This window comes from Cataglyphis hispanica, chromosome 6 (genome assembly GCF_021464435.1).
Source record: "Cataglyphis hispanica isolate Lineage 1 chromosome 6, ULB_Chis1_1.0, whole genome shotgun sequence".
In the NCBI taxonomy this organism is placed as follows: Eukaryota; Metazoa; Arthropoda; class Insecta; order Hymenoptera; family Formicidae; genus Cataglyphis; species Cataglyphis hispanica.
The window spans coordinates 7485001-7511793 of NC_065959.1; the positions used below are offsets into that span (position 1 = coordinate 7485001).

Below are 26793 nucleotides of genomic sequence, written 5' to 3' on the forward strand. Positions count from 1 at the left end.
CAATCGATATACAATGTATTTTTATAAACGTTAGATAACTGTTAGAACAAGAGATTGGCGTTAGATCCTGAACTTACCCAAAAAATGGTATCTTCAAATTGTCCCCTGCTGCAATTAACGGATTTCTTATATTATTCGTAACCATGAGAAAACTGATCATTATGTAGTCTAGGTGACTGCGATGCAGCGGTAGCAGCACAAGCGGTAAACCGGTGTCGTTCGCCTTCTTCAACAATTCTATTTGTGAGGGCAACACAACGGCGGATTGTATGAAACAGGGCAGCAGTTTATATATCAGCCATGTGATTATCTTGAGTAAGGTGTCGCTGCATCTGCTCTCCATTTGCAGCAGTATGTTCTTGGCCCTGGTTTTCGCCTTCGCGAATGCCTTTTCCCCACTACAACCCTCATTTTTAACTGTTTCCCAGGCAGTTAGCGTGATAGCATCTTTCAATCGTTCATCGTTCAGAATCTACAGCGCACAGCGATTATGAATCTTTGACAAAAATAAAATTATCTTCTTTCGAGACAAGTATTTATAAAATAGAAACTTACTGTCTCCGTGATCATTGGATAGTCATATCTCTTGAAGCTCCAGACATAAGATACACAGTTAAATATTCTTGAGAAAAGTGTAGGACCTGGTTTTACCAGCAGTATGTTCAGACCCAATGGATGCAATTGGTGTTTCTCGCGCACAGTAGTTACTAATGACTCCTGTCAAATAAAAAGTGAAACATGTACTTTTATTGAGATTACAAGATTGAAGAGATCATATATATCAGAATTTACATGTATATATATATATATATATATATATATATATATATATATATATATATATATATATATATATCAGAATTTACATGTATACACACACACACATACGCACATATAAAATATATAAGATATAGTAAGAGAAAGCAAGAAAGAAATTGAAATTTATTTTTTTAGAAATTTGTAAAGAAATAATGTTTTGAGATGATTAAACGACTTTCCAATTACGGCTATTTTACAGCTATATTTTTCTTATAGTTAATGTTTCTAGTCCTCTAAACAGAAATTTTGAAATCTTCAGAAAAAAAATATTATAAAATTAATTATATTAGCTTATTATCGCCAACTCACATTTTGTGGGTATCCCCGAACGATTACAATACGCCACCATCGTGATACGAATCCACGTGGTTCTTCACACATTTCTTTTATCATCAAAAAATCAAATACATATTTAATATAAACATATCAACTATCATTACTGTTATATGATAACGATTACAAAATCTTTTGCGATTCATAAGTTTATAAATTCATCGACACTTTTCTATCATTTAAAAAAAAATTAATTTTTTACATTGATTTTCTAATCAAATCAAAATTTTCATCCAAAATCATTATCGAGATAATTAATTATAAGAAATATGAAAAATTCAACGTTATCTAAAATAATTTATAGACACAAGAAAAACGCAGCGCTCATTAAATATAACTCGAAATATGTATACGTCACGAAACTGGATCTGTTTTAATGGATCTCTCTTTTTTCAGATTACATTTCGAAGAGAATTGAAATTTAGAAAGAATTTAGAAGAATTATAAGTTTCCATCAGGGCAAAACTCACGCATTGATGTGCACATACGTGCGTGACAGCTGTTCTTATCCAAAGATGAGGAAATAATATTAAAAAGAAGTTATATAATTAAACGCGTGTCAGAGGGTACATCTTTTAATTAGGTAATGAAGATATAATAGCTGCTTGTATCGCGAGAGCACTGTCGATATTAATGCTCAATTATATATGATCTTGGTCTATCTGATCAGACAATACAATATTACAAAATGCCGTTGTAATAATGCAGACGATGCGTCATACACACAAATAATGCCATAAACGCATGGGCGCGTTTCATGTAAATTGAATGACGTCGTTCGCAGAATTTCGTCTTGAAATTTCTACAGGCGGTTGATCTTTGCACGATTTATTTGCGTCATCGTCGTGTGGGGTTTTCTACACTTTGCTTCTATACAGTCTTTATAATCGCGTATCAAAAATAGATCACGATCGTGGATGTGAAAACGAACGGAACATTTTATAGAAGCTACATCGATAACACGAGTCAGCGATTAATGTGAATTATTGTAAAAATTATGATTGAAAAAGTCGCGAGACGGATACGCGAAACTCGCGATACCGCGTAGTTATGAGACTAAGGAACGTAGCATCTGGCTAAACGACTAAATGTATTTTTAGTGTCGTTCATGTCGTCCGACGATATACAGAACTCTTTCTTGTGTTTTTGAATAACGACTAAAGCACGCGACTTTTCTTATGCGCATTTCGGTCGCATTGCAATGATATGATCGTCAACAAATATCGGTTTCGTGAATAAAGATAATAATTCTTGATAATCTTCGCATAAACAAATCAAATTATTGCTTTAGATCCTAGATAATATTGAGTTCTCTCAAAAATCTTAGCACGCATATTAATCAAATAGCCCTCTAATCAAATAACTTTAATATTTCAAATAAATATCGATTAATTTCTGATTAATAAACCTACATTAAAGCAAATATTTTGTAAAAACGTATCTATTATAATTATAAAAGTTGCACATTATAAAACGTAATTCAAGTTACAATGCATTAAGATTTTTAATAGATTAAATTACATCTAATATACTTCAATAATTAAAATAATTCCCACTAATTTTTTAACGATTTTATTAGAAATCACAATCGATACAACTCAAGGTAGGTCTTTATCTACCTACGCCCCTCAACTTTATGCATCGACGAACAATGGATCGACGGCAATCAAACTCGGAGGTCACCGGTATTTAACGATAAATTCGGTAAGTTAAAGTAACTACGCCACTTTAATTCAACGGAACCCGTGCACGCCCACGCGTGAAATTGCGCGATAGATTAGATTGGCAATGAACACGCGAGAAGATGTCAATGATTGACAAATCGGTCGGTTTTGCGTGGCTAGTCGAGATGATAAGAGATGGCGATAGGTAGCACGTATAAAAACTCACTCTGGAAGCTGGCGTGCAGCTGTTGCAACACTGTTGTAGAAACGAAAGCTTTTGCCTGGTCCGTGGCGGTAGAGGCTCGCTTTCCTTAATCTTGAACAATGAGAAATCGCGTAGCTTACGCCAATCCTCTTTTTCTTGGATTTTGTTTCGCCGAAAGTTTTGCCCGGCCTGCCGGAGACCTATAATCGTAAACGTGTCGCGTTTAATTAGTGTATCTCATTACGAGAAAAGTCATCTATATAAAAGATGATCGAAAAGAGTATAATAATTTATCTACTTTTAAAATATATAAGAAAAAAAAAATGGGAAGACAAAGACTCATGGATTGTTAAATGAAAAATAAGAAATAACATCAATAATAATTAAAAATATGAAATAATATCAATAATAAGAATAAAGTATAGTAGATGTTTGTTGTTACGTCATTGATATAAAAAATTAATATATATATTACAGTTGTATTAAATGCAAAAAAAAGAGATAATGTGAAAAATAATAGAATATGGTACATAATATTTTACGATAGAGAGTGTTTATTCGTTATTTCGTATTTGAAACCTCGTATTGGAATTTCACTGCAAGAAGATAATTATATGCAAGAAATGACCCTTGTCGACTCTAATAACTATCCTTTGTTCTAACTTACGCAAGAATAAATTCAAAGCAAAAAAAAAAGAAAATTGCCGTTACCATCCAGTGTAAATCGATTGGCAGTCGATTCTACATTTCGCACTTCCGTCCTGGCTTCCCAATTAGCGTATACTTCCTGCAAACGCGTAGATAGCACGCCCACCATATTATTAGGTCTGCAAAGTGGTATAGACAAACACAAAAATTAAACAAACTGAAAAATAAAAAATTAAATAAAAAATAAAATTATAATATGTAGAAAAAAATCCTTAATAATGTTTCGTTGAGAATAAAAGTCGGAATATAATATAATAGAAAAATAGAATATAATATAATAAAAAAATTATTATTTTCATTTTATAAATAATTACTACTAAATATATTATATTATACTATATTAATGTATTAGATATTTAAGCAATATTATTACACGTCAATGTTTAAGGAAACAAATTTTTCTATTCACAAAGTTTATCGCGTTTATTATTATATTAATTTTACGCGATCGGAATAATGTACAATTTGTGAAACAAAATTATAAATTTTATTATGGCTATTAAAAAGTAGATTTGTGATCAATTGCTATTAGATGCGTAATCGTGCGATACGCTCGTCGCCAATGTATATGGATCAGAAAATCGAGAAAGCGGAAAAAACTATTACGGAACAATGCAATTGCAAAGCAAATTGTTAAGGCACGCTTAATTATGCTTTTTATTGAAAACGGAAGGAATGAATCGTGATAATACGTGATGTCTTTCGCGACCCATCGTGGGATGCACTTTCTCTCTTATTAAATACTCCGAGATCGAATGAAAAAATGTCGATACTTGTTTTTCAATGCATCGACAATCTTTCTTGCAATCAATGTAAATGATATTAAAGAAATAAACAACAAAATTTTTAGCACCTTTTAGAACTTGACCACTTTTTTATTGAAAAATTAATCTTCAAAGAAAAAGCTAATAATTAGAATAAAATTTAAAAATTGGCACATTTTAAAACTGAAAAGAAGTTATTAAAAAGTAAAATTAAGAAATATGTGTTCAATAAATAAATCTTTATAAAGCTACAGAAGAATTATAATTCTCTTCAAAGAATTATAATTCGCTGTAAACTCTTTGAATCATAAAATTTCATTTAATATAATATTTTGAATAAAAATTGTTCATATGTGGATATAATAATAAAGTATAATAAATAATAATCAGTTCATATATGACAAAAATAAGTAATTAAAGTTAATTAAGAATCATATTATATATTTTTATTAGAATCAATAGCTCTGATTAGAAAATGATCTATTTGACATAATAAATTTTTATTTTCTCAGGTCATGGTTCGAGCGCAGTGCACTTTACTGCATTTTTTGCATTACACATAGAAAGTTGAACGTTCAATGTTTTTATAAAACACTATGCCTGATTTATCATTTTTATCACTCTAGTGTACATAAATAAAACTAAAAGAAAAAAATTCTAATCAACAAGTTTTTTAGCATACAATCTATCGCATGATTTTCAATCTATGCGTCATATAGCAATGGCTGCGAGAGCAATCGTTACGAAGACTGTGCTTCATAGTGATGGTCCAGAAGCGAGAGATTGCCAAGAGTTAGTACTGTCGATTAGGCTCGTACGATCCCGAACAATGGCGTAGTACGTTCAGGGTTACGCGAGAAACATTCAACGAAAAAAATTTAATGTATTGAATAATCTAAAATAGATATATCGTTAAAAATGGAGCAGAAAAGACAACAGAATACATTTTTATTATCATTTTTTTTTATCTTAATAATTTGCTACACATTATACATTTATGACATTACAACATTTTAGCACGTTTCTCTCTATATAATTATGTTAGTAAATGTCAATGTCATAAAAAAAAAAATATAAAACAATTACATATTGTCGATTCACTCATGAATTAGATTGGTGTGTTGTAATAGTACATATTTAAATGTCCAATTTTCACACAAGTGTTTAATTTTTTCTTTATGGAGGATTATAATTAATAAAATTTTATTAATTTCTATTTTTTATATACATATATAGATTATACAACATATCTTATGCGTTAATTATCATTCTTCAAATATCAAAAATTTGTTTTTCTATGTCTACAGCATCGAAATTATGTAACATTTTCAATATAAATTGATAAAATTGTTTGTGTGTGTATTATTGGATATATTATAAAAAGAAAGAATATTAAAAATATTAAAAATAATTAAAAATAATTATTAAAAATAAATTCAAAAATTTTATCTCGAAAAAGAGGCAACGTTCGGTGATTTTTATTCATCTTATCAGCTAAGAAAGCTGAAGAAAGCACATCAAAATAGAATTGACCTTTTCTTTAGTGGTCAAATCACTTCATGACAAAGCATGATAATGCCGATATACGAATATAATATAATAATTGTCGATTTAATCGTATACTGCTATTTATAATTAATTTGTGAAACAGACTTTATTTCACTAAACAAAATTAGATTAAACAGAGAGACAAAAAACAAAGTACTATACTAATTTTGTACAAAGTACTATGATAAACAATATATTACGCATGAAACCCACTACTTTGAAGCGCGTGATAATAAATGCTCCGCTGACATTGTAAAAGATAAAAAGATGTTGCAGAGTGTGAATGAAAAAAATTTCGATGCGATGCATGACGAAATATATTTTCGTGTCGTATTTAATCGTGTCATTTAACAATAATAATTGTGCAACAACAAGTCAATGTATAACATTGAACGGTGATCCAATATTTGTATTCATCAAAAATAAAAACTTGCATTCTGTACAAAGCCGGAAACTTCAATCTTAAATCGAGGTAAAATATTTTTTGCGATTGCTTATTTTTCAATCTAATCAAGTTTATATATAACAAAAAAAAGCAATAATCACGTCAATTATATCACGTCAGAAACAATAAATTACTTTTCTTGTGAGAAATACATCAAACCAAATTAATTTCTTCATATGCTGTTTCGCGTCCGATTAATTAATAAGTTATGCCAAAGATTTTCTTGTCACTTTCGGGAATCAATAAGTAGCTGTAATAAGTGGCTGAGTAAAAACTTTAAGAGTAATATAGTGAAATAAAAAGTAAAATAAAATTAAGAAAAAAAGAAGAAACAATATATTTTATATGGTAATCAAGTTTTTTCATATGGAAAGAATATCAAGATCAACGTAATATGAAATATATGTGACAAAAGTTATATAAAAAATATATTGAATCAGTAAAAAATTATACGTGATTGAAATTGACGTTTGATACATCTTTTGTCTCTATCCTTTTCTATCTTTCTACCCTATTTCTTCCAAAAAACATAAGAATTTTTAATCAAAATCGTATACAATGCGTCTGCAAATAAAAGACATGATGCAATTCCTCCCGCAATTTTGCATATTATCTAAAAAAAAAAGAAAGAAAAAAACTGTTCGCAGAAGTCGGTTGATCTAGTTTTTAACAAAAAATATCTTTAAAGAAAATTATAATAACAAATCAATTGAATATGGAATCTTTAATCATATGATCTTGCATACACATACAATATAGCGCGTGTGCGGTTAAACGGAGGATTAAGTGTTGCTCTTTATGTGGAAAACGAATGCATCTATTATATTCTAGCGAACGCCATTGCGCGAGATTTCAATTGATTTATGTGTGTCACTTGCATATGCATATGCGGTACACATTAAACATAGGAAATCGCATCCGCAGGAATTATTTTATTACGCATCTGCGGTTCTTTTCTGCATCGCAAGTTAGGAATCATTTTATTAAAAAAAAAACATATCGATACATTTTTTCGTATTAGAATAATTTTCGATGGCACAAATACTGTCAAAAAGAAATAGAATAGTGAATTTAATCGTTGAGGAAATTAATTAATATTTCTAATCAAAAATTCATTCAAGATTCAAAATTGAAAATATTAAAAACCTGATTAATATAGAAATCCTTTCTTTTATTCTTCCAGAAGAAAGACTTAATATAATTATAAACCAAAAAAAAAAAATCCAAAAGATAATTAAAGAATTTACTTAAAAAGTTAAATTGTTTTAATCAATTTTCAAAACATAAAGAAAAAAATAGTTCTACAAAAGAAGAATACATAATACTAATGAGGAAAATTTCTGATATCAGTACCGAAACATCATAACAAAGATGAATGTATTGTAATGGCAACAATATTGAAAATTATCCGGATGGCAGATAACAAGTCGATAATATATGACCTTATATTTATAGTTGCTAGGGACAAAAGAAGTAACTGAACTCGGTTAATAATTATATTGTCAAAGTCCATTGTCCACACTGATAAATCTATCGCGTGAATAACGCGTGCGACGGAAAAAACTGAAGAGTGTAAGAGAATGACACCCAGATTCAAAACATAATCATCCAAGACGGAAATTGCCGTCGGACTCTGAAATCAAAGTTCTTGAACGATGGACGGAATGATAAAGTCGAAAAAGCGCAGAAATACTAAAGATTTCTTACGCGCTGCGCTCTCTTGAAATCATGTCAATTCATTTCAAAGGATCAATATATATATATATAATTTACATTTTTATATTTACATATCATTAAAAATTTATCGCTGCCATTATAATTATGAAACTTATCTTGACGATTATGCTTCTGCAATTTTTTATAATCGACAATGATAACGCAATAATAACACGATGATAATGACATTTAAATGCTAAAAGAAAATTATTATTTAAAGCAAGATACATTTCGATATATTTCAATTGCGATGATTTCGTAATGAATACATTAGAGAGTATAATATTACATTCACATTATGCTCTCAGACAGAATGAAATTTATTTAAATTGCTCGTCCGACAGTATAAACAAATTTTATAAACGAGATTCGATGAATATAAACATAAACATCTGATAGATTAGATCGTAGAAGTGTGTAATTATTTAATATAATTTACTTTTGCATTAATGATAAATACTGATGTGATAAATCATTATTATTACACGAGATGTTGCTTTGTTTTTCGCTCAATTTAGCACAGATCTATGAACTTATTTCTAGCCTGACAAGTCGGGTTATCAACATCGAAACTTCTGGATTGTTGGAATTAAAATATATGCATTATTTTACTGACTTATCGAACCTAATAGTTCATCGTGCTGAATAATAGCATTGGAAATTACCGATTGCTCGCAATAAACAGTGAAAATCCTTGATATATATCGTGCGTCAATAGTAAAATTTAAAACACTTTTACTAAAACACTATTACTACTTACACTATTACTAAAACTGAATAATAAATATGAGAAATATCGCTTGAATTTTCATTCATTAAATTTCAAATGTGCATATATCTGCAGTTATTTTTATTTTTTTATTTAGTTATTTTTAGCATTATACCAAAGTTGCATCATTTGTTAATTCCAATTTCTTTGCACACACACACATTTGAAAATGATTTTTTCTAAAGATTTGAAGAAAAAACAACACACATACATTTATGCTGGAAATCAGAAAAAAAACTTTAAAGATGTAATTAAATAATAAAAGCATGTTTTTCAAAGATATGTTTTTTAATAGATTAAATAAATATTATATAAAACGCCAAAATTAAAAAAAGAAATTAATAATTATTCTCTTAATGAAATATTACTATTTAAGATTATTGGCATTCGAATTAATAATAAAACATCAAGATGATAAAGACATTTTTCAATTAAAGAGATTGTTGAGTAATCGGATTAGTATTATAATTTCAAACGTAATTTAAATATTATTCAGGTATATGTGTAGCCTTATTTTAGCATGACTATCGCACGCGTTGCCATGAGAAACGAAAATTACCATTGCCCTTGCATGGATCAGCATATATGTAGAAATCATACTCGACAAGATATAGCTCGTTTATAAAGAGGCAAGGTCGCAGTGGAAACGCATATAATGCACTTTTGAAAGCGTGTATTTCGATGCAATGAATGTAAATAACGAGTCGATAAGCACATCGAACATGTGATGTCACGGAACTGTCGGATCGGAATACCTTTCGACATCTGATCGCCGATGATACATATTGTGGTCGCGAAAATTTTTACACCGAAAATCGAACTCTTCCATTGGACTTTATTGCATAAAACGGTTCTCTACAACAAACGATTATGGCCATTATACGTCAAGATAAACGATTCGTGAAAAAATTTCATGTACTAAAATTTTATGTACGCATACCTATCGATATCCCTCAAGAGGTTTTAGTAGCCGTCTGATTTTAAGCTTATTTTGCATAAAATGTTATTTTGAATCGAAAATTAAACGGCGATATTTTCCGTTATGAAATATCGAGTCTTGAGTCGCAAATAATATAAATCTCTTATCCTAAGAGATCATTATTTAGCGGTTTATCAATGAGACTCGAAACTTAATGATTTAAATAACAATAAAAGATAAACTTTATTATTCGCGAATATAATATTTAATATCAATGTTAAAAATTTTCAGAAATGAAAATGGTGAAGACGATTAAAAAAAAAGTGAAATTTGAATACAAGATTATGAAATACAAATATTATATAAATATTGTAAATATATCAAACACGCACACATACACACACATATATATATAGCAATGACATGTTATGATATCTTGATCAGAAAAAAATATTTCAGGTCAGTATAACATATGTACGATGTACTCAAAGATTGCGAGATATTTTAACATCATTCTTGAGAATGAAGTAAATATTTATACAACGCATATAATCAAAACAGGAAGATTGGCTGATGAAAGAATAATTTTAATTACATATTAAATCAAAACAAAAATATGTAAAATACGTTGCGTCGTACGATTTTTATTATACTAATGTTAAATCACAGAAAATTATTTTCTTATACATATAAATTTGCGTCATATAATTAAGAAACTAATAAAGGTATCTGCCAGAATTAAGCGATACTTTCTCGGTTATAGATAATGAAGATTTAACTAAAAAATCAATGCTTATTCTAAATAAAAATCAATAATTTGTTTTCGTTCAAGAATCGGTAAAAGATATCTGTGAAATATAAAAAAGTGAAGTTTCCCAGCGTGGAAATTCTATGAAAACTCTACGATCCTCTCAAACTATTTCATTTCAGAACGTATCTGAATACATCTGGAAATAAGATACTTTAAGACACCTTATGATAAGATAAAATTCGGAGGCAATTATAGAAACAATCGGAAATGAAAATCTATTTGTGTTTTTCCACAAATCCCAATCTATATAAAGATCTCTCGATAAAACAAAATTATCTCTTTTTTTTCCACAAAACTATTTATATTATTTGCGACTCAAGACTCGATATTTCATAACGGAAAATATCGCCGTTTAATTTTCGATTCAAAATAACATTTTATGCAAAGCTTAAAATCAGACAGCCACTAAAACTTCTTGAAGGATATCGATAGTATGCGTACATAAAATTTTAGTACATGAAATTTTTTCACGAATCGTTTATCTTGACGTATAATGGCCATATATGTGTACATTATTTTTTTCAGAAGTTTCAAACGTTCGTCAATTTTTTTTTATTTTCTTTAATAATTATAAATATATTCTGGAAAAATATAATTATAAAAAAGAGACAAAATAATTTCTTCCGACTTCGATAAATCCGTCTCTGAAGAGATTAAAATACAATTACAGCCCATGGATAATAGTCAGTAATAATTTTTTGTGTTATAGTGAAAGTAATGTTACTGTCTTTTATAAAATCGTCGGAGTCTGTAACGAATCAACAATCTTATAGGAACACAACTAGTGATTCTATGAAATTGTTAAAAATTTTCTACAAGTATATCAAGTATATCAAGTTTGATATTTTAATATAATTATTTGAATTATTGGCACATGAATATATTATCACGGAATCTCCTCTCCGTGATTGAATTACCTGAGGTTAAAGAAGTAGCAGAGCACTCCGCAGAAAAGGAAGATTTCGATGAGACCGTCCATCCTCGTTTCCGGCACTCTTTTTCAATGTTATTTCAACTCGAACAACTAATTCAGGGGAAACAAAACCGTCTTATATATACGCATTATATATATATACACACACACACTGGTCAATCGATAATATATCGATCGTTGGCCATGATTAATCTGATCGATGATCAGTAGTGTATTCGCACTGCGAGATTATCTTCGCAGGTGGCGAAACAATATGCACGGTAGCAGATGATATCGCGGACAGATGCGGTCGATCGCGCAACTCGTGGGATCCATGGATCGACGAAGCGACTCGCTTCCGAGAGATAGAGAGAACGAGAGATAGCAGACAGAATGCGACGAGAATCCGACAAAGTCCAAATTCTTGATATGACGATCGCACCAACCCGTCTGATCGTCGACTTTCTACCGCAACACATTAAGTAACCATCGGAGAACCGCACCGCCGTCGCCGCCGCCGCCGCCGCCGCCGCCGCCACCGTGGACGGTTCACTGACTCACTGACTTTACTGCGATGATGGTGCGATGCGATGCATGCGTGCGTGAACTCGAAACTACGTTTTCAAGGTACATGAAAAGGGGAGCGGAGGGTGGCTGCGCGTGACCTTCTGAATCACGAGAATGGAAGAGAGAGGGAGATGAAAAAAAAAAAGAGTGGATGGAGAGGATGTCAGATGATTGTCTGTCAATCTCGTATCGGTCGCTTTGAACAATTTGGACAATTACTCCGAAAAAATTTTTATTTTTCCAAGGGTCACAAGAAGCATGCAGTAACGTCAATGCAGTTGCAGAAAATTATGCCCTATTTAAAGAAGCTGTTAAGATGCGGAAACTTATCAAGTATACGGGACATGCAATAAATTATATAATCAATGAGAGAAGATGTTTGAGAAAATTGACTAAAAGGTACAGAGTATATTTGTTTAAATACCTGCATAATTTTCAGAAAAGTGATTTTAAATGTAAAGTAAGAGATGCACAATATATGTTTCTTTATCACCACAAGCTTCTAATGACAAGAGCGTAACTAGCATATTCACGATTGTTGAATATTTTAAGAGATCATTAAAAATTAACGATTACATTAGTTTCGCGGACACGGTAATGAATAACATTCTGTTACGTAAGCAAATTAGTATCAAGCAAGATCATATTATAAGAGCATATTATAACAGCTTACTAATTTAAATAAAAATAAATAATTTTGATAAAGTATCTTTTACTGAAAATTATGCAGTCAATTAAAAAAATTGTTTCTTCCTTTGCTAATAATGTATTAATAAATTCCTGTAATAATGCAGAATAAAAAGACAAAAAGTTTCGGCAGATGAATAAATATAATATAAAAAAAATTTAATTATTATTATTTTCTGTTATCTTGTTTTCGACTTTACCATTTTTATCGAAAATTGCGCGAGCGTACAAATCAACAAAATTGCGTACTATATCTTTCATTTGTTTTTCTGGCGAAGAAATAGTTCAGAATTGATTACTATCGCCGAGCAATAAGAATTGTCATCGTGTGGTAAAGAAAAAATATATATAGTCACTCCTCAACACTTTATTAATGCGGTCTCAGTACACAGACGCCCTTGGAAGTTGCAAAATAAGAATGTATTGCGCATTCGAATGAAGTTATGCTCTTCAAAATGACTCTACAATAAATAATTTTAACATGTTGCACATTCTAAATGCAAGATGCAAGATTCTAATATTTCATAAGATAATTATTTTCTCTTCATTATTACGATTATAATATTTATTATTAAATAGCTGTAACTTCTTTTTGAGTTTTTTTAATCGCTATAAGTTATTCTTAAAAGAAAAATTTAACTTATATAATGCGAATAATGCTATTTATAAAAACGCATTTGGCGCAAAATATCTTATTAAAAATCTCAATTAATTACTCAATTAATTACTTCCGTTTCCTCACTGCAGTCATATTATAATTTTCAAAAAACAAAGACCATGAATTTATCTTTCGCGAAATACTCCAAAAAAATTATTTATATGATTTTTTGCTGTTTAATTCAATATTACTGCAAGAAATTCAAAAAATTAAAATTGATTTGTTCTCTCTTCCCGTTGTATACTTTCGCATTCGTGATTTCTATATTTGCCTTTATTATCTATGTGCGTATTGCATCTCGGTATATATATCTCGCATTGATTTTCTTCTTCTCAACAGTTTTGAAGGAATTGCGGAAAGGAGATGTGCTTCGAGCGGTAAGACTTTCTCTGTTCATTAGTTTCATTTATTCCAAAGGCGATCTCAAGAAAACCCACGACTTTCACATTCGCGATTAATTTCAAACATTTAAATAAAAATTAATATCGAATTAACGTCACTCGCGCGGTGCAATTAATAAAAAACCATCGAGATGGTAAATATTAAAAACGCGCTAAAGACGAAAGATTCATCAAAGAATTTTGGCAGTTGATAAAAAAATTGACCATCAAAATACAGTCAAATTTCAACGAAAATATTCAAATTACGAAGAGTAATTGCGTGACTTTTTCTTTGAACATGAAATGGGTAAAGAGTGAAAGATTTCCACGCAAAATTGTCGAAATTTCGATAAACGCACGATCTTTGCTCACATGGCAGGTAAGCTTTGATTAAACGATGAAATTTTTTAGGCTATTTAAGATTAATCTTAAACCAGTCTTTCGATGAAACTTTCAAATGATCCGAATTCCGACGTACAAGCGGCTAATCAGCCGGATCGTCACTTATCCAATTAATTTTTTAACGCGAACGATAATGGACGATGTTCAAAGTACGCGTCGCGATATGTATGTTCGTTTCAACAGAGATCGGTGAGACGGCGGGATCTCCACATGAATGCCGGACAACGACTGCATCCAGCTGCATTCGCGGCTTAAAATGCAACGCAACGACGAAGAAAATGGACTATATACGCGACAATATTACAATATACGCTTGCATTAAATTCAACATTTTTTTTGTAAATTTACCAATACAATCATTTTTCATTTAAATAAAATAAAATGTACACATCAAAAATAAACAATGACGATAACGCGCTTGATGTATTTAAGCTTGATATATTTAGCGACACGTTTTATGTAATTTAATTGAGATAGCGTTACTTGAACACAACCAATCAAAGAACATGAACATTTGCCAAAAACACGTTTTTAATTATAACTCTTATCGATAATGCTGTTTATTATCGCGAAAATGCAAATACAGAAATATAAAAAGGGAATATGTTACGTTTTATATATTTCAAAATTCAATTTTTTATGCTTTCCCCAAATAAATATCTATCACACATAAAAAGATTTCCTCAGACATACATATTTTTCAGTAACAAAATAAAATTTGTTATTAAGATCAAAAATTAAGATTGCAAATTACTACGTTTTATTAAATCAGTTTAATAAAAAGTGCAATTAAAATATATTCTATTTCGACTATCATGCTCAATCAGTTTTTCAAGATATTACCTAAAGTTAAAATTTTAAAAATTAAAGCTCTTCTACGTAAAAATTATTATTTTTTAAAGTATTAAAAAATGACTTCTCGGGATTTTAATAGTCTTAAAATATATTACAATTCAAGAAATTCTAGAACTAGTTTATACCGAGACTAAATAAACTAATTTATATTGAATGCTTTGCAAAATCATAATATTTTCAGACAAAGTCAAAATGAATATTTAACAGCGTATATTTTTGAAAATATTAGAAAATTTGCAAAGCGCTCGACAAAAATTAATCTTAGAATCTCTTAATGATTTCATATTTCAAAGTAATGAAAATCTCAAATAGATTATTTTTAATGTTCGAAAAAATGATCATTTTTGCATGGAATGATTTACTAGTGAAAATAGTGGCGATCTGATACTCGGTGGCCGGGGTGTCGTACCGTGAGTCGTAAATTAATCCTATTGAAAGCCATTAGGCGTTTTATTACGGTCTGCATTGTACGTCAATTTGCAAATGTGCATTAAAATCGTCGTAGACCGGCTGTCGAGGAAGACAGTTTTATCTGTGTTTTGTGCGAATTCATTAAATCGTTAAATAAATGTTGATATATACTATATTTAAGAATATTGACGCCTACATTTATGTATATGTGTGAAGGATATACATGACTAAACATGAGGTTTGTATTGTATACATATGTATTGTTTTTTTTAGATTATATCCAATTTTAAAATTATATAATTCGATGCAAATCTATATAAGCGAAACTTATATCACTAAAAAATTTATTCATTTTTAATCAATAGTTTGAAAACCATCTATTAATATTTCGATATTTTTGTTATAGAATTTAAATAATATATGCATCATTAATATTTATTGTCAATTACATTTTAAACAATAGTTTTAATGTTTAATGATCATGCATTTCGAGTTCTTAACAACTTTACAAAACACACATACGACACACGAGCTTTAATATTATATTTGGAAACTTCAAAAATTGTTTAAGAACAAAAATTAAGAATGCTTTAAATATTTTGCAGAATCATATTTTTATAATAAATATGCTGAAAACTGCATTATATACATTGCATTCCTAAATCTAACAATCTTCATTTTGCAATATAAAGAAGTTATTGCACATATGCTAATTCATATACATATATATAATGTGCGTAGTGTACACTCTTTAATGGAAATGTCAAAAGTAATCAGTTTAAATAATAAAAATAAAAAGAAGCGTTTAAAATAATAAATTAGAAAAGACATTTACTTATATTTTCTTGTTAAAGTGTCCATTTGAGAATAACTTTTCACAATATTCTCCAATGATATATTTATTTGTAAATACAATTCTGTGTGAATGATAATAATTCTGAATAATGATAGTAATTCTGAGCACTCTATTTTTCAAATATATGAATATATTTAGCTATTACATAAAAAAAAAAAAAAAAAAAAAAAAAAAAAAATATATATATATATATACATATATATAAATTGTTAAAACTAGCATGTTGAAAAAATCCTTGTTTATTTCAACAATACTATCAATGTATTACATTAACATATGCTCTATACGACCTTTAACAATAGAAAATAATTTATAAGTTCTCATATAGTAGTGCTCACATTGATCTCAAATATCTTTTTACAAAATAAAAAATAGCTTCCAAATCTCATTTCCTTCATAATATTGTATGTGTTTTAGATTGAATTGTCATTAAAATATAAAATATATTACAGTAAAATATAAAACCATAAATACGATAAACAAAAATAATCAAGGAAACAATAATCATAACATAAATATACGAGCATCTTGAGAGAAGCTTCGTAAAATCGCATAACCTTACAACGCGGTTAAATGTGATTAAATGTGACACAATAACTCACCTTTCTGAATGTTCAAACAGCTCTTTCTCGTCTTGCCATTCGATTTTGACGAACAATTTTTTATAAATTACACTATTGCGCGCATTCCATCATTGAATTCACGAAGGTCATTACACGCTCGCATTCGAACCAGCATATTACGAGAAATTTAAGATAATTTCAGATTAGATCTGTTTCTCTTGCGTTCCCTTTTTCTTCTGAAAAGATTTGACAACAGTAACACAATGAAAAAAAATTAAATGTATGGAGATATATAACTTATTCTGTTAATATAAAAATATATTTACCTCTAAATATTATATTCCTATTCAATGGAAGATTCGCGCGTGCTTTGTAAAACACGTTTTTATTTATCGCCAGCGAATGTGCGCAGATTCGTTTCGTAAAGGTGATATTACATTTGTCGCACGACTAGTTTGTCAGCGCACCGATTGGCTATTAGAAAGAAAGAATTTTTAGAGTTTCGAGAATTTTCTGCGATATTAGCCAACCAGAATATCCGACAAATGTAACGAGAGCCTAAACAAATTATTGCGAGCAAGATGAACAAACTTCTTACTTTTATTATTTTATGGGTAGAATTTCCAAATGCGTTCCATGATGCCGCATATGTCGTGCAAAAAGGGTGGTGGGAGGTCGGGATCGGAATACTACCGCGCATGCGCGCGCAATGTGAAGAGACGTGAGAAAACATGGCCGTGATGAGTGCTGTGTCTATTGCTTGACGAGATGTTTCTGCCAGCGTTGATCAGTAAAAATGGTTGTCTTTGCTATTTTGTGACAAACAAAATTTGATTCTGGTCAGTAATCATTAGTCGACATGGAGTTAAGTTTATCCAGTACTTTGTTGGCCGGTGACCCGCGATTGATCGATCATATAGTGGGCGAAGTTAAGTCCCAAGGCATCTTTGATCAGTTTCGCAAAGAATGTATTGCTGATGTTGATACAAAGGTAAAGCAATCCTTGACATAATGACGTATTTTGTAATTTGAATTTGACTCATTTACCTAACTTCTTCGATGCAGATTAGACGTAATTTAATATTGAAACATTAATATTAGACATGGCTGCAAATGTAACAGATTTTAATTATCGATAAATATTTTACTACCAATTAAAGAACATTCATGTAATATTTTGTATAATTTGTAACAAACCTTTAATATTGAATCAATGTATCTGATAAAATATTAATTTTTACAAACTTAATACACTAATTTTAGAGTAGATGTATACAATTGTAGAAACTCTCTCTCTAGCATAAGTAATATACAATGGTATATGTAATTTCAGCCAGCGTATCAAAATCTGAGGACAAGGGTTGAAGGTTCTGTAAACTCTTTTCTTACTAAACAAATATGGAAACCAGACTTGAACAAGAATCAACTCAGGGAAACTTTACGCAAACATATACACGACGCACCATATCTGGATGCTGGTGTGGAACGAATAGTGGATCAAGTAGTAAATCCCAAAGTCTACTCAGTTTTCATGTCACAAATAGAAGATGTGGTGTACAAATTTCTGGGTATAGAAAGACCAAAAGTGAAAGAGAAAAATGGCGCTTGTGGTCTTAAAGATTTATTACCTAAAGATTTGGATCCAGTTTCACCTGAGTCAGATAAAAATAGTTTGAAAGATGTATCCCTTGAATCAATAGATGCATGCGATGTAAATGATGTTGATGAGCAGCAGGTTGACAAAGCCAATGAACAAAAGTTACAAGATGAAGAGATATACAAAGATAAAAATAAAGCTAGTCCTGAAAATGGACATATCTCCTCAGAAGAGAAAATGCTGGACGAAACTTGTAAAGCTTTGAATAAAACTGGTAGTAGTCTGAATTTAAACACATCTGGAAAATCGGATGACAAAATGGAAGATGAAGACGAAGAGGTTAGTCCAACATTTGAACCAATAGACATCATGAATTTGAATGAATCCAACATTTCCAATGATTCACACCTATCAGGAATATCAGAATTAACGAGTCACAGATCAAGAAGTCCAGATTTTTCGAATGAATTATCGCGAGATAATTTTGATTGTAGCAATCAAGATTCTCAACTTAGCAAAGTTTCCTCAGATTCTCGATTATCGATAGTAACAGACTTTGGTTCTTCTAATCATGGTTTAACACCAATACACGATGCATTGAAAGATGATGTAACAAAGGACAAATATGACGTTAAAAGTAGTAAAGATAATTTTAAAGCAATTAGAGAGTTTGATTCATCAAAAAGCAAAATAGCCAAAAGCAATTTCGACTTTGCTAAAAATAAAGATGGACAAGATTATAAAGATTTGAAAGATTTTAAGAGCACTAAAAGTATATCTTCCAAAGAAAACTCTCGCGATGGTACAGATAGTGGTATGAAAGATAAATATGATAAGAGTTCCAAGGAAAAGAGTAAAGATAGTGAATCCATCAAGTCAAAAAACACAAAAGAAAAGATTAGCAATAAAGATGCAAAATATTACAAAGATAGAAGTAATGAGAGAAAGAAATCGCGTAGTCATAGCAGTGAAAAGTATGATAAACATAGTAAGAGTAAATCTAAAGATAAAATTGATCAGGTGAGAGAAAATTCAGACAAAGCTAAAGATATGTCAGAAACTTTTAAAGATAATGTAAATAAACTCAAAGATGAAAAGCTCAAAGAAGCGGACAAAAAAGATAAAGATAATATCAATAAAGAAGCAAAAGACTTGAAAGATATCTACAAAGAGAAGATCAGAGAACTTCGCGAGAAGAAGGAATTGACAGAGAAAGAGAAATTAAATAAAGATAAAGATGTAAAACTTATTAAAGAAGCTAAAGACAAAAAGGATTCTCTTAAAGAAAAAAAATCAAATAGAAAAGAGCACAGAAGCTCATCATCATCGTCGTCGAAAAATATCCCTGTAAATTATCATGAAAGTAGAAGCAGCAAGATGTCAGAAAAGGTTGCAGATGGGAAAGATAAAAGATCAGAGTCAAAAGATAAAGCAAAACGGGATGAAAAACGATTGTCGAGAGATAATAAAGGTAAAAATCATTATAGTAGCAAGACAGATTTGTCAGACAAGCCTGATCCAAAAAAAGTTGAAAAGTCTAAAAGTGAGAAGGAAGATAAAAGTGGAAAAGTAGATGTGAGAAAAGATGGCAAAGCAAGCGGTGATAAGACAACAAATGGTAAGAAGGATGCGAAAATTTATTTGCAACAGAGTAAAAGTTCGGATCGCAGTGAGAAATCAGATGGTAAAAGAGACTCGAAAAATGATAGTCCATCAAAGGATAAAAAACGTCGAGAGGATAAGAAATCAAAGACGAAAGATGATCACTCAAGTTTACGGAAAAGTTCTAATGATCGACGTTCCACCGATAGAGATGGCTCAAATGGCTCGAATAGCAAGACCTCGCCGTCCAACAATGCAAATTCCAACATGACGAGCAACAAATCAGGTACGTCGAGTTTGACAAAGGAGAATAATCACGTTAGCAATTCTGGTAGCGAAACATCAGATAGTATCGAAGAGACGCAAATGAATGACTCACAGCAGTCAAATTATAAATCGTCTCATAAAATCAATTTGACGAATGATAAGAATTATTTGAAACTAGAATTTGATAATATAAACGAAACGTATGACAAACACGAAGAAGAAGCAGTTTTACATGATACAAGTTTACCTTTGAAAAAAAGATTGTTATCCAATAAAGAGGATGAATCTACTTCCGATGATGTAAAAATCAGAAAACCAAAATTCGCGAAAAATATACACGAAGCTAAAAAATTAATGAAAATCAGGAAACTGATGGAAAAGGAGAAACTTAAGGAAGATAAGAAAGGAGAGAAAAAAATTACATGTGAAGCGGAACAAATGATTCAATCGAGTACAACAAAAGATGCTGACAATCTCGAAGGCATGCCGGACGACGAGCGTGTTCAGATTATAGAAATTCCCGACGAAGAATATGAGGAACCTTATCCCGAAAAGCAAGAAACCCATTTAACATTGGACGAAAGATCGATAATAATGTTAGGAGCCGAATCATGTACAAATGATTTTTTAAATAGACAATCCAAGTCAACGTTATCTAATATGGAGTTGTGTATGAAACAATCTTTAAGTGAGATAGTATCGGATGCACCATTAGAGGAAGCGATCACACAAAATTCAAAAACTGACGAGAAAATCACGCAATCTGATGACCCACATGTAGAAGATACGGTAGCATTTAAAGAAGAACATAACAATATTACGAAAGACACTGACAACAAAACCCTAAATATCGATGCAGAAAAATGTTCACTCCAAATAGAGAAAACGCATGTTTCACAGAAGCAGATAGAAATCACGTCAGTCATCGCATCAGTTTCGGTAAAATCTGAATCTGTGGATAATAACGAAAAAACCACGGAGAAATTGATGGAGAAGAATGCGGAGGAACGGAATTATAAAGAAACAGAAACGCGGAACGATAATGAAGCACAGATTGATAAGCGGACAGAGATAGGAGACAACAATGAAGAAATACAGGATGAGAAGCAGATAGAAATGTGTGCATCATCAAAAATCGACAAGGTAGCTTTACATAGCGATTGTCTAGAAACCAGATCCTCGTCTTCTGTTATCAGCGAGGATAATGGAGAAGATTGCTATTACTTCAAGACTGACAATAAGAAATCGGAAAGATTCTCCAGTTTCTTAGAATCTCTAGAATTGTTAGAGAATTCGTCTCTAGAGGATATAATAGAGAGCCTGGGCGGCAAGGTAGTTTTCTCGATACCAAAGTCTATGGCAGCACCACCATTGCCGAAATCGCGTAAACGTTCATCCAGCCCCTTATCGGACATATTAGTAAATAATTCGGATAATAATAATGATGATCATAAACGGACATTGTCGCTCAATGAAGATATCGTGCACAACGTAAAGAAAAGGAGATTCAACAAAAAACCAAGATTCTCGAATTTATGTAATCTGCAGGGAATGTCGAACGGTGAGAATTTTGTCATGCCTCTGAGCCCGGACAGCGATGTGTCCGCGACGAGCGAAAAGACAGCATCGTCTAATGTAATCAAAGAAGAAAAAAGGTATGTGTTATATGTTATATGAGATTTTTATATAGCACGAAATTTTGTATATATTTTTTTGCGCTCTTTTCCTTCGTTGCTGTAAACTATATGCTCTGTATTTCATTCTCTAAATGCATATGTTGGGTATTGTATCATGTTAAATAAATATTTTCTCGAATACTACTTAAGAGGAGAGTTATAGTTAATCTAACGTTATTGTTCCTTGAAATTGCAGCCGCAATAGGAGCAGTCAACGATATTCAAGCGATGACTTGTATAAACCACGTCCGTTATTTTCCAGTTCTTCTCGTCGAAGCAGACGATCTAATCAAGCATAGCTAATGCTACATGGATTCAGATGTTAAATAAATTTTTATATTATAATTTCAAAGTAAATTTGTCTCATTACATAATAATGTGAATGTACATGAAAGTATGGTGAGTCCCTATATTTAACTTACTATATTACTTATTCGAATTTCATAACATTTTAAATACGTTTGTTTAAAGTTTCGACTTTTAGAATATTAAAATTATTTATGTAAATACTTTATATGTGTTATATGTGTGTATATGAGGTATACATTTATAAAGAGTTACATATTTATAAAGAGTTAAAAAATATTATGAATTTAAATTATACCACCATAAACTTATTAATTTATAAAGTTTAATATTTATTATTGACCAACTTTAATTTGCATTACAATAAATAAAAATTTGTTAATCAAAACATTTCTTTAACAAATTTTTATACATTTTGAAATAATAAAATTTTATCAGTTTCAACTAACATTTACTATGTAATATTTAGTAGGAAAATGTTAAAGATTTTACAATTTTATTATGATAATATTTCATACTATCGTAATAAAAATTGATTATTGGAGAATATGTGTATTGAAAAGGAAAAACAAAGAGTATATTCTTTTTTAAAAAAATAATATATATATATATATATATATATATATATATATCTAAACTTTTATTTTCTTAGAAATAAGTATGTGCCTACTTGTATGTGTATATATTATACACATATATATGTATGTATGAATGTCCATAAATTCGCGTTGAATTACATTGCAATCTCAAAATTATTAATAGTAATTAATTGATTGTAAGGTTTGCACAAGTCGTACAAGTTTGCATAAGTTTGATCAATGATCCCATTTCTCTCTGCAAATTTCATAAAATTAATTTGACAGAAATATTAAAGCAATATTTAATTCTCTATGTATATAAAAATTAAAAAAATCTTTACACAAAAAAATCTTATTTTTCTAATTCACAATACTAGATAATTGGAATAACAGTAAAATATGTATATATAATTCATTACAAGTTCTTGATTTTAACATGTGAACCATTTTTTTTTATAATTTCTATGTACATTATTATCATATGAAAAAAATGTATAACAGTATATATTTATAAGACTGTAATTTTTAGATTCTAAAACTTTCTTCATATATAATATACTATATTACTATTATATAGTTCTAAAAACACTAATTTTTATATATACATATATATATTCATACTTTTTTATACTCTACAAATAATCTAGCAATTTGTCTTTTTTAAAAATATTCTGCAATCTCCCCGATATATAAGCATATAATTAAATCACAAAATGAGAATCATCCATATTAATAAGATTAAAAAACATTAAATAAGTATTATACACCATAAAATGTGCAATCTTATTTTTTCAAGATTTATCTTGAATTATTTCGCATCATTCGAGAATTGTAAATAATGTTCTCTAATAATTTTATATTTTTTCTCTATCGTTATATATATACATAATTGCTTTATAAAATATAATTTATCTTTTGAAATATTCAAACAATAAAATAATAACTAAAATCTAGTAAATTCTATAATTTTCAATACTTGCAATGTAGACATTTCAATAATAATAAAAACTGCAGAACATAATATTGTGATATTACAATATACATATTTTTAGCTCTTCTGAGAATTGTATTCCTCTTTCTCGTCGGTAATAACGTGATAAATAAAATAAGTGTATATAAACGCGTGTATATATATATATATATATATATATATATATATATATATATACATATATAAGTTGTACTTTATATTTCAGTATAAAAATATATCGTAGAATATAATTTTTAAAATTTTTAATCTTTATTTATTAAAACTGTATATTATATCAGAATTTATAAATTTATAAATTTAATTGTAAGTATTAAAATCGTTTTCAAACATAAAGCAGGTTTTTGAATCTATATTAATTAACACTATATATGTACTAATATCTTCGCCCATTCTACATTCTATAATTATGTCTCATTAACAAGTTTATGAGAAATTTACATTTCTAAGCATTTCAAAGTAAAAATAATGATTTTCTCGACGCAAGTTGAAATTCTACATATTTAATCGATTTTATAAAATATCTTACATTGAAAGAAATATAAATTGTTCAATAACAATAAATCTAATTATAATATAATTTTTGTACAATACGTATTATTATGCACGCAATTCAAAGTTTAAACAATCAATGTCGATTCTAAATTCTAAATAATATATATATATATACATACATATATATATATATATATATATATATATATATATATATATATATATATATACACACTTTTCTCCGAAATCAATAATATACATATGTACGTTTCTGAGATTAATATATTACCTACATATCATCGATATTATTGCTAGTATTGATTCCAGAAACTTGTATAAGTTCAAAGACATTCCACATCTATGTTATTACGATCAGCAGCTGCTGATCAAGACACAACATCGATTCGGCTCCCAGCCGTTGGGTCCAATAGACAATCAAGGTCATTGCAACTATGTGCGAAGATTACAGCAATTAGAGTAATAGACTGCTGCCGACATGTTAAAAACTTGCATTCTCCGCCGACTCATGCTTGTTTATTTTCTGTACACGATCGAATAGCCACATAATTGCATCGTTGAGCGACCTTGTCGCTTAGCCGACTCATCTGTTGCGATTAGAAATGCTTTACTACGCTTTAATACGCAATCGTGCACACACACATATGGTATATGTCATTAAAAAATTAATTGAAATTTAATATATTCTTGTCAAGGAGAGGTTGATTCGTGGCGATCAGTCTTTCCCATAATTTCTCGCATAATTTCCCTCTCCGTGAAAAGATCGGTTACCTATCGACGAGTTTATCGCTCGTATAATGATATCGTAGTATGATATCTTCCGTACGCGTTTGCATAACGCTGACCATTGTCTGAATATGCACTCTGATGTTTAAATAATAAATAAAGAAAAGCGTGCACATCGCCATGACATTGCATGTGCATATTTTTTTACGCATAAAAGGCGTGATAAAAGACTTATAAGGTGACATGAAATAGTACAATACTTGGATGTTATATCTCGACATGTTTCTATAGTAAAATTTATAAAATAATTCGTCGATCTCTCAATAAAGTATCAAAACATTTACGACACAGATTTATTTAATAATAAGTGGATAAAAATAATATGATTAAATTCTCCTGTAGATTTTATATATTTTATATATATATATATATATATATATATATATATATATATATATATATATATTCTCTCTCTTTTGTAGAAAAAGAAAACGTAAAAACACTTTTTTAATGATTAGTAACTGCTTATTTCTTTTTAAACATTTTAAATCGATTTCAAGAGAGATATTCTTTTATCTAAAAATTTAGTTGCTAAAATAATTTCTTGCCGCTAACAATTTTTGACACTACACTTCTGACTGTGAATAATCTGCAGTATAATTAAAATTTTACGGGCTATTGTTTTCTAATGCATGCACATATCAGAAGATGTAAAAGTGAAATTTTGCATATCGATAACAGTGCAATGCTTACTAATTGAATTTTGCTAATGAGTGGCTCATCTCTGAAAAATTTTTAACACAATTTCATTAATCTGTTTTTTTTTCTTCTTTCTCCTGCGTCTTAAAAGCCTGCGAATATTATGTAGAGAAAGAGAGAGAGAGAGAGAAAAAAAGGAGGAAAAAAGTATGAAATACTGACGTTTGTGCGCAACAACACGATAAAATATAATTTATACAGACAGCAAGAATATATTTTCTATGTTATTTTAACTATTATTATGAAGAAGAGAAATCTTTTCCCACAATAAAATTTTATACAATAATAGGCAATAGTTCGCGTTTTGGATAACATTAGAATAATTTCAGAGTCGACAAGATATACGGCTCCTTTCACTTTTTTATGCATTCAATAATCATGAATATGTTTGCGCGAGTGTGCGCATTGTGACTTGTGTATAAATTTTCGTGAAGGCCATGTAGAGATTCAGCTGAAAAGTAGCGCAGATTCGGTTTAGCTATATAATTTTCGATACTTTTTTACAATCGTTTTTCCTTCGCAAAATTAAAAATATGCAATTATATTTTAATTATTAATATACGGTATATTCAACTTGATTTAATTTAATCATTTAATTTTTTGTTTCTTTTTATTTTTTGCGAAAGCAAAGAAAAAAACTTTATCTTTAAATGACGCAGTAAAATTCTATCGTCTATTTTAAAATACTCTATTTCTCCATGTACAAAGTTGAAATATTTTCAAATGAATATTTATACACAGATAATTGCTTTGCATAGAACTTGTCGAGAAAATGTAATTAAAACGAA

At 29.7% G+C, this 26793-nt stretch overlaps 2 protein-coding genes across 8 annotated transcripts in view; one reads left to right on the forward strand and one right to left on the reverse strand.

Annotated features, from left to right (window-relative positions):
• The window catches only part of LOC126850244 (glycerol-3-phosphate acyltransferase 1, mitochondrial), a 20984-nt gene extending 3513 nt beyond the window's left edge, over nt 1-17471 (reverse strand). The window contains exons 1-7 of one of the 7 annotated variants that reach the window (XM_050593034.1): nt 17320-17471; nt 17033-17229; nt 11619-11725; nt 3733-3848; nt 3043-3221; nt 556-717; nt 78-472 (exon numbers count right to left, since the gene is read on the reverse strand). In XM_050593034.1, coding sequence (XP_050448991.1) covers nt 78-472; nt 556-717; nt 3043-3221; nt 3733-3848; nt 11619-11680 — 914 coding nt within the window. In that variant the 5' untranslated portion in view covers nt 11681-11725; nt 17033-17229; nt 17320-17471. Of the gene's footprint in view, nt 1-77; nt 473-555; nt 718-1128; nt 1203-1622; nt 2150-2771; nt 2949-3042; nt 3222-3732; nt 3849-11618; nt 12101-17032; nt 17230-17319 lie in introns of those variants that run through there. The other 6 variants (XM_050593035.1, XM_050593033.1, XM_050593038.1 and 3 more) reach the window with 6 other exon arrangements.
• A 197-nt stretch (nt 17472-17668) lies between these two features.
• LOC126850228 (biorientation of chromosomes in cell division protein 1-like 1) lies at nt 17669-23034 on the forward strand. Its single transcript, XM_050592982.1, has 3 exons — nt 17669-17984; nt 18327-22114; nt 22332-23034. Exons 1-3 carry the CDS (start codon nt 17853-17855, stop codon nt 22432-22434), a joined length of 4023 nt encoding a protein of 1340 aa, XP_050448939.1. The 5' UTR covers nt 17669-17852; the 3' UTR covers nt 22435-23034.
• Nucleotides 23035-26793: the final 3759 nt, after the last annotated feature.